The following is a 10,000-nucleotide window of genomic DNA, read 5'->3' on the forward strand; positions in this document are numbered from 1 at the left end:
CACGGGTCGGCTGGCTGAATGTACGGAACCTCCCTTCCCTCTCCCTTCTCTCCCTCCCTCCCTCCAACCCCCCCCCCCCCCACGCCCCCCGCCCTCCCCGTCCCCCATCTCCCCTGTTCTTTTTTCTCTTCTACTTCTTCTTCTTCCTGTACGCCCGTTCTGCTCAGTGGCTTTCCGCCGCCGGTGTCGTGTTATATTAGTACCCCCCCCCCCCCCCCCCGCCCCCCACTCAACCTGCGCAAACCTCACCACATTAAATCTATCCCCACTGGCTCTACACCAGTGCCGTGTATTTCAGTAAAAAAAAAAAAAATATATATATATATATATCCCTCTGGCACTGCACCGGTGTCTTATTATGTCAGTACACCCCACACCCCCCCTCTGCAAACCTCACCACATCAAATATATCCCCCTGGCACTATACCGGTAAAGTGTTATGTCAGTACCCCAACCCCCCCTGCCTCTCCCCCCCCCTCTCCACACACACACACACACACACCAACCGCACCACATTAAATCTATCCCCCTGGCAATTTGCCCGGGTCGTGTTATGTCAGGAACCTCCCCCACCCCCTCCACGCCCACCTCACGCCGCCCCCCCCCCCGCCCGCCCGCCCGCCCCCCCCCCCCCACGCCACCCTCGATACCTCATCAAATGAAATCTATCCCCCTGGCACTGTACCGGTGTTGTGTTGTGTCAGTATCTCCCCAGTACCCCCCACTCCACATACACACATTTTGCCCCATCTAATATCTAATCCATCCCTTTGGCCCTGTGCTGGTGTCATAGATAATGATAACAATGATACATATATATATATATATATATATATATATATATATATATATATATATATATATATATATATATATATATATATATATATATATATATATATAGCGCTGAATCTTGTACAGAAACAAATCAAAGTACTTTCGCACCAGTCATTCACATGCATGCATAACTCTAAAACTGGATAAACTGAAGACAAGGAAGAGGCAGGGAAGGGAGGCTATTTTGGGAAGAGGTGGGTTTTAAGGCCAGATGTGAAAGAGCAGAGTGCGGAAACCTGACAAAGTGAAAGAGGAAGTTTATTCCAATTGCAAGGTCCAGAGACAGAGAAAGAACGGCAGCCAACAATCGAGTATTTGAATCCGGGTATGCGTAAACAGAGTGGATCCGAAGCCGATCGTAGAGAGCGAGATGGAGTGTGGAGGTGAAGTCAGCCACAGAGATAGGAAGGGGCATATTTGTGAATACATTTATAACATAGAGTGCTGATCTTGTACTTTATTCTGTGTGAGACAGGGAGCCAATGGAGATGTAAAAGAGGAGTGATATGCTCAGATCTTTTCTTTCTGAGGAACAGTCGGGCAGCAGGGTTTTGTATGCGCTGAAGGGACTGAATGGGTGAAGAAGGCAAACCAGACAATAGAGAGTTCCAGTCGTCCAGGCGAGAAAGAATGAGAGAAAAGACAAGTCTAGATGTTGCGTCAGTGGACAGATATTTCCGGTTGGAACTGATGCGCCTCAATCAACAGTAGCAGGATTGACATGTCTGACTGATAAATTTTTGCATGGACAGTGTGTTGTCAAGGACAACGTCGAGGTTCCTGACTGAACTGGAAAAAGGGATGGATGTACTTGCCAAGTTTGATTGTGTCAGTTGTGATGGAAGATAATTTTTGTTTTGTTCCAGTGATCATTGCTTCAGTTTTGTCCGCGTTCAATTGAATTGTAACTTACTTAGAGTCATCCAGTTTTGTATATCCAGGAAGCAGTTGGATGTTTTTTGCAGGAATTCTCTCTGTCCCCCCCACCCCCCGCACCCCTCCCGCTCCCCGTCATCGCCCTTCCTCAATTACCCCATCAAATATATCCACCTGGCTCTGCTACGGCGCTGAGTTGTGCTAGTACGCCCCGCTCCCTGATAACTGCATCAAAGATAACCCCATGGCACTGGACCGTTGTCATGTTGGGTCAGCACCCCTTCCCCACCCCACCCCTTCACCTAACCCTATCAAATACACCCCCATAGCATTGAGACGGTGTCGTACTGTGTTAGTACCCCCCCCCACACCCCCCACCACACCCACACTTCTTCCCCAAGACACTATCAAATAATATATCCACCTGGCCCTGCGACGGTGTCGTGTTATGTCATCAACCCTCCCCCCCCCCCTCCTCCCTTCACCTCACCCCATCATTAATTTTGTTGTTGTTGTTGTTTTTTGTTGGTTTGTTTTGCTCTCCCATCATCTGCACCGTTTCAGTGGCATCAATTACTTCCCCGCCGCTCATTCCGAGTCCCCACCCCACCCCCCTCCACACCCCTACATGGCCACACTGACCCGGGTTCGTCTGTCACCCGATCAAACATATACCCGTAGCACTGCGACGGTGTCGTATTGTGTCAGTACCCCCCCCCCCCCCTTCCCCGTGACCCCATCAAAATATATCCTCCAGGTACTGTGAAGGGGTCGATGGTTGGTTTATTCATTTATAGTCTGTTCATCTAAGATGATGATATTAGACAGAACGAAAGTGGTCGAGTTGTCTTAGTAAACCTCCTCCACCCGCCCCCCCCCCCCACCTCCCCCTCCCCCCCCCCCCCCCCCCCACACCCCGACCCAATCCCATCAAACCTACCGCCGTGACACTGCACCGGTGTCGTGTTGTGTCCGTCACCCCTTCATTATATCACACTGTATTTCACCTGGCCCTGCGACGGTGTCGTGTTATGTCAATGACCCCCACAGCAACTTCATCCCCCTATCAAATGTTTCTCCCTGGCACTGCGCCAGTGTTATGTTGTTTCAGCAACATGTTACAAAGTCTGTACGAGTGTGTATGGTGTACGTGATCGAGACCTGATTGAATGACACAGCTGCAGGAAACGAATGATGAGCGCCCAATGGTAGCTGTCAGTCGGTTCTATCCCCACCCATCCCCTCACCACCACTCACTAGCCCCCCCCCCCCCCCCCACCCCCCTCCTCCTCCCCTTCCTCCCAGGTTGCCAGCCTGTTTCGCAAAGAACTCGGTTATTTATAAAGCGCTTGTAAAAAGCTTGATCTTCGACTGAAGGTAGGTGCTATAATTATAAGTATGCATGTCATCATCATTATCATCATCATCGTCATCACCATCACCGTCAACACCACCACCACCACCACCATCATCATCATCATCATCATTACCATCATCACCATCATCATCACCACCAGCACCACCACCACTATCAGCATCACTGTCATCACCATAATCACCATCATCATCACCACCACCACCACCACCATCATCACCATCACCATCTCCACCACCATCGTCATCATCACCACCGCCACCACCACCACCACCACCACTATCAGCATCATCATCATCACCATCATCATCATCATCATTACCATCACCATCACCATCATCATCATCATCACCACCACCACCACCACCAACCATCACCATCACCATCACCACCACCACCATCATCATTACCACCACCAGCACAACCATCACCATCACCACCACCACCAACCACCAACCACCAACCACCACCACCACCATCAGCATCATGTACCTGCATTATATAGGGGTCTCCTGACCCACACTTGCATGGTCTCGTTGCTATGGTCATCGTCGTCCTGTGCCCAGGGCACGGTGACGGGCACGGTGGGTCGCTCCATGCTCTGCTTCGGGAAGCCCCGGAACCGGAAGTTCTGCACCAGACTGCCCTCGTCCACCATCTTGTCGAAGATGCCGTAGTCACGTGGTGTACCTGGCCGTGTCATGATTGTTAGCATAGCAGGCGTGTCAAGAAACGGAATTTGTTTGTTGTTGTTGTTGTTGTTTTTGCTGCTATTGTTGTTGTCGTTATTATTATTATTATTATTATTATTATTATTATTATTATTATTATTATTATTGTTGTTGTTGTTGTTGTTGCTGTTGCTGTTGTTGCTGTTGTTGTTGTTGTTGTTGTCGTCGTTGTTCCTATCTCTGTCAGTCTGTTTGTCTCATGGTAACGTGCTCAGAGGCAGAATTTGTTGTTGTTGTCGTTGTTGTAGAAGTAGTAGTTGTAGTAGTAGTAGTTGCTGTTGCTGTTGTTGTTCCTGTTGTTGTTGCTGTTGTTGTTGTTGTTGCTATCTCTGTCTCATGGTGGCATGTCAAGAGACATAATTTGTTGCTGTTGTTGTTGTTGTTTCTGTCTGGCTGTCTGTCACATGGTGGCGTGTCAAGAAACAGAGTTTATTGTTGTTGTTGTAGTTGTTGTTGTTGATGCTGATGTTGTTACACCTGTCTGTCTCATAGTGGCGTGTCAAGACACAGAGTTGTTTGTTGTTGTTGTTGTTGTTGCTAAATCTATCTCATGGCAGAGGGTCAAGAGAGACATAATTTTTTGTTGATGTTGTTGCTGCCTGTCTGTCTGTCTCTGTCTCTTTTTGAAAGCCCTGTCTCTCTAAATCAGCTCCCCAATTTCTCTTCGTTTCTTCTTTTCTGATTACTTTTCTATCTCTTCCTCATATTTTAATTTTCTATCCTCAACCCTGAAAATGTTATCACAAATGATACTTAGACACTTCATCATTTTCGAAAAGATCTAAAGAACATTAGTCATTTCCCCTCTTTTGGGTGTGGAGAATATGATAGCACCATACATACATTGAATCACAACTTCAGTGCAATCACGTCAAATGAAACAAACTAAAAAGGGTTGATTGGCAATTATGTATTCATTTGTGTTCTGATAAAATACAAAAGAATATACAATCATCAGAAAGTCTCAAGCTTGTTTTTTCTTGCAAGAACCTAGCTCATTGATATGCGGACTAAATTGCTTTATTATGTTTTTTTTTCTTTTTCTTTTTTTCTCGTCAGCATATACAAGCACGTTATTCAAACACATAGGAAGAGCTAAGATAGAACACGAAAAGAACTGTGTTAAAACGAACAGTCAGGACCTGGACTGGAAGTGCTACAATCACTACAAAAAGTGGTCACATCATTTAGCACCTGACAAGCCCATTTCTACAGAACGTGACTGCAAACGAAACGAACAATGATCACTGAACACAAGGTGGTGGTGAAAGGTGTGCAACTTACAAAGCACAGACAGTCAATAGGGGACGTGCCTGCTCCAAGACTCAAGATTGTGATGGCACTGAAGAAATCGATGACAACAAATGAACAAGGCAGGACTAAATGTGCAGATTAAACTGAAACAGAAGAGCAAAATGACGATGTTGTAGATGGTGTGTCAGGGAGGGGTGGTGGTGGTGGGTGGGGGTGGGGGGGGGGGGGTGCCTGTTACTGAGACTGGAATCTGCATACCACAGACACTACTGATTCTTTAACCCCTTCCCTCCCCCTACTCCCTCCTCTCCTCCCATTTCCTCCCCCATTCATTATTACCTTTTTCTTGCTGTTGTTGTAAAATGTGCATGTGCACGTTTAATCTTGCCGTGTACTCTCTCTCTCTCTCTCTCTCTCTCTCTCTCTCTCTCTCTCTCTCTCTCTCGCTCACTTCAGCCCCACCCCTTTAAGGCACTCTCTGATTTTCCTCTAACTATTATGATAATTATTGTCATTAGAAAATAAACTATTCAATTTAATTCAATCAAATTCAATTTCCCCCCCCCCCCATCCTTATATACTGCCCATCCCTTTCTCTGCCTGCCACACAGCCAACACTTTCCTCCCTTCTCCATACACTCCACCTTCCGCCCCCCCCCCCTCTCCCCGTCCCACCCCTTCCCCCAGTCCCCTCCCCCACCCTCCCCTCTCCACCCCTTTTCCGTGATCATTGAGTTCACCGAGTGCGCTGGTACCCTGTTCAGTGGGAGTGAAGTTATGGGCAGAATGCGAAGCGTGGGGAATTCTCATGGAGCAGTAGTACAGCCTTCTCATCTACCTGAAGAGAGGTGATCTCTCATGGAGCAGTAGTACAGCCTTCTCCTCTACCTGAAGAGAGGTGATCTATCATGGAGCAGTAGTACAGCCTTCTCATCTACCTGAAGAGAGGTGATCTCTCATGGAAGTGTAGTAAAGCATTCTCATCTACCTGAAGAGAGGTGATCTCTCATGGAAGAGTAGTACAGCCTTCTCATCTACCTGAAGAGAGGTGATCTCTCATGGAACAGTAGTACAGCCTTCTCATCTACCTGAAAAGTGGTGATCTCTCATGGAACAGTAGTACACAGCCTTCTCATCTCCCTGAAGAGTGGTGATCTCTCATGGAACAGTAGTACAGCCTTCTCATCTACCTGAAGAGTGGTGATCTCTCATGGAACAGTAGTACAGCCTTCTCATCTACCTGAAGAGTGGTGATCTCTCATGGAACAGTAGTACAGCCTTCTCATCTACCTGAAGAGAGGTGATCTCTCAGGGAACAGTAGTACAGCCTTCTCATCTACCTGAAGAGAGGTGATCTCTCATGGAACAGTAGTACAGCCTTCTCATCTACCTGAAGGGTGGTGATCTCTCATGGAACAGTAGTACAGCCTTCTCATCTACCTGAAGAGAGGTGATCTCTCATGGAACAGTAGTACATCCTTCTCATCTACCTGAAGAGAGGTGATCTCTCATGGAACAGTAGTACAGCCTTCTCATCTACCTGAAGAGAGGTGATCTCTCATGGAACAGTAGTACAGCCTTCTCATCTACCTGAAGAGAAAGTGATCTCTCATGGAACAGTAGTACAGCCTTCTCCTCTACCTGAAGAGAGGTGATCTCTCATGGAACAGTAGTACAGCCTTCTCATCTACCTGAAGAGAGGTGATCTCTCATGGAAGTGTAGTAAAGCATTCTCATCTACCTGAAGAGAGGTGATCTCTCATGGAACAGTAGTACAGCCTTCTCATCTACCTTGAGAGAGGTGATCTCTCATGGAACAGTAGTACATCCTTCTCATCTCCCTGAAGAGAGGTGATCTCTCATGGAACAGTAGTACAGCCTTCTCATCTACCTGAAGAGAGGTGATCTCTCATGGAACAGTAGTACAGCCTTCTCGTCTACCTGAAGAGAGGTGATCTCTCATGGAACAGTAGTACAGCCTTCTCGTCTACCTGAAGAGAGGTGATCTCTGATGGAACAGTAGTACACAACCTTCTCATCTACCTGAAGAGAGGTGATCTCTCATGGAACAGTAGTACAGCCTTCTCGTCTACCTGAAGAGAGGTGATCTCTCATGGAACAGTAGTACAACCTTCTCATCTACCTGAAGAGAGGTGATCTCTCATGGAACAGTAGTACAACCTTCTCATCTACCTGAAGAGAGGTGATCTCTCATGGAACAGTAGTACAACCTTCTCATCTACCTGAAGAGAGGTGATCTCTCATGGAACAGTAGTACAACCTTCTCATCTACCTGAAGAGAGGTGATCTCTCATGGAACAGTAGTACAGCCTTCTCATCTACCTGAAGAGAGGTGATCTCTCATGGAACAGTAGTACAGCCTTCTCATCTACCTGAAGAGAGGTGATCTCTCATGGAACAGTAGTACAGCCTTCACATCTACCTGAAGAGAGGTGATCTCTCATGGAACAGTAGTACAGCCTTCTGATCTACCTGAAGAGAGGTGATCTCTCATGGAACAGTAGTACAGCCTTCTCATCTACCTGAAGAGAGGTGATCTCTCATGGAACAGTAGTACAGCCTTCTCATCTACCTGAAGAGAGGTGATCTCTCATGGAACAGTAGTACAGCCTTCACATCTACCTTGAGAGAGGTGATCTCTCATGGAACAGTAGTACAGCCTTCTCCTCTACCTGAAGAGTGGTGATCTCTCATGGAACAGTAGTACAGCCTTCTCATCTACCTGAAGAAAGGTGATCTCTGATGGAACAGTAGTACACAGCCTTCTCATCTACCTGAAGAGTGGTGATCTCTCATGGAACAGTAGTACAGCCTTCTCATCTACCTGAAGAGAGGTGATCTCTCATGGAACAGTAGTACAGCCTTCTCATCTACCTGAAGAGAGGTGATCTCTCATGGAACAGTAGTACAGCCTTCTCATCTACCTTGAGAGAGGTGATCTCTCATGGAACAGTAGTACAGCCTTCTCATCTACCTGAAATGTGGTGAATTCTCATGAAACAGTAGTACAGCCTTCTCATCTACCTGAAGTGTGGAGATCTCTTATGGAACAGTAGTATAGCTTTCTCATCTACCTGTCTCAATTTCACACGGTCCAGTTGGCGCTCGTCCTCTCTGGCAGTGTGGTGTGCGCAGTCGACTGTAAAGATATGGAGCGGATCGGGATGTTTGCATCTCCTGGCAACCAACGGTCTGCAATCCCTCTCGCTCTGATTACTCCTCTCCCCGTCACCTCCCGTCCCCTCCGTCACATATCTCCTGCTCTCCCTCCTCCTCCTCTCTCTCTCTTTCTCTCTCTGTGTGTCTCTCTCTCCTGCTTATATTATTACAGTGGTTTGGGTTCTGTGGGAACAGTCAAGCTGAGTTAATGATTCCAGAGTTAATCAACCGCAGTGTGTGTGTGTGTGTGTGTGTGTGTGTGTGTGTGTGTGTGTGTGTGTGTGTGTGTGTGTGTGTGTGCGCTAAAGTAGTATGTGAGGTCTGTCAATGCCGGTTTTGTGGGGATTGGTCACCTGAACATGAAAAAAAAAAACAACCCAAAAAACAGGAGGAACGCATAAGTTTAATCAATAATATGCACAGAGTGTTTTTGGAGGAAAGAATAAAGCTAAGTTTGCACGTATGGCAAATCTTTTTTTTTTTCTTCTTCTTTTTTTTTCCTTTTCAAGAAACTGGTCGATGTGACAGAAGCTGAGACTGTGTAGCTATGTGGACTTTGACAGACCTGGGGTTGTGTGCTGCTTATTGTTATCTCCATTGCAGTAGAAAACCACTCACAGCTTAGTCTTTTGTGAAGAACTACGATTCTCAAACTAGGAGGCAAGACTGCACTGGCTATTAGCGCTGCCGCCATGGAGGGCTAGTTTGGCCTTTGGGAACCATCCCCAACGCCGACTACCCTAAAAGCCCCCTTGGCCTAGAGAGTGGGGATCTAACTCGGGCAAGATACTCTCTCTACTACAGTCAAATTCTAGCCCAGACAGTTGGGACAGCAGTTAACTTCCTCCATCGTTCTGATGGTCATAGTCGGACACGACTGAATTATCTTACATTGTTAGCCAACATCTTACCACACTCACACCATGTGACACTGCTCAAAGAACAGGGACAGAGTGAGGGTGCATACACCTGCCCCTATACCTGTGATCCTACCTACACCCCCACCCCACCCCACCCGACCCCCTATTCTTCCTCCTTCCTTTCATTCCTATGTACAACAATTTAAGCTGAAACAGAAAACAGAAAGCAGCGTGAGCAGGTAAGCTGAAAGGTGTGTGACAGTTTAAGCTGAAATAGAAAGCAGTTTCACGTTTTCAACTGTAACGTGAAGCAGCGCGACAGTTTGAGTGAGTTACAACAGAAAGCAGTGTGACAGTTTGAGCTGAAACAGAAAGAAATGTGGTAGTTTGGGCTGAAACAGAAAGCAACGAAACAGTTTCATCTGAAACAGAAAGCAGTGCGATAGTTTAAGCTGAAACGGAAAGCGCTGTGACATATCATTTTAAGCTGAAACAGAAAGCATCGTGACATTTAAGCTGAAACAGAAAGCATCGTGGCATTTAAGCTGAAACAGAAAGCATCGTGACATTTAAGCTGAAACAGAAAGCATCGTGGCATTTAAGCTGAAACAGAAAGCAGAGTGACAGCTGGAAAGAAATCAACGTGGCATTTTAAAATCAAACGGAAAGCGTTGTGGCATTTCAGCTGAAAACAGAAAGCAACGCGACAAAGTTTGAAAAGCTGAAACAGAAAGTAAGCTGAACCACAAAAAAGGAATGCAGCGGTTTCAGCTGAAAAAAAGAAAGCATTATGACAGAGAGGAATCTGAAACAGAAAGCAATCTGACAAATTTACACTGAAAATAATGGAAAGCTGTGTGACGCGTAAAGCTGACGCAGGAAACAGG

At 46.6% G+C, this 10,000-nt stretch overlaps 1 protein-coding gene across 4 annotated transcripts in view; it reads right to left on the reverse strand.

Moving 5' to 3' along the window:
* The window catches only part of LOC143290198 (uncharacterized), a 65,730-nt gene that overhangs the window by 45,512 nt on the left and 10,218 nt on the right, over nucleotides 1-10,000 (reverse strand). For 3 of the 4 annotated variants that reach the window (XM_076599515.1, XM_076599517.1, XM_076599513.1), the window contains exon 3: nucleotides 3,581-3,778. In XM_076599515.1, the coding sequence (XP_076455630.1) occupies nucleotides 3,581-3,778 (198 nt within the window). Of the gene's footprint in view, nucleotides 1-3,580; nucleotides 3,779-5,103; nucleotides 5,217-10,000 lie in introns of all 4 variants that reach the window. The other variant, XM_076599516.1, reaches the window with a different exon arrangement.

This window comes from Babylonia areolata, chromosome 15, assembly GCF_041734735.1.
Source record: "Babylonia areolata isolate BAREFJ2019XMU chromosome 15, ASM4173473v1, whole genome shotgun sequence".
Classification (NCBI taxonomy): domain Eukaryota; kingdom Metazoa; phylum Mollusca; class Gastropoda; order Neogastropoda; family Buccinidae; genus Babylonia; species Babylonia areolata.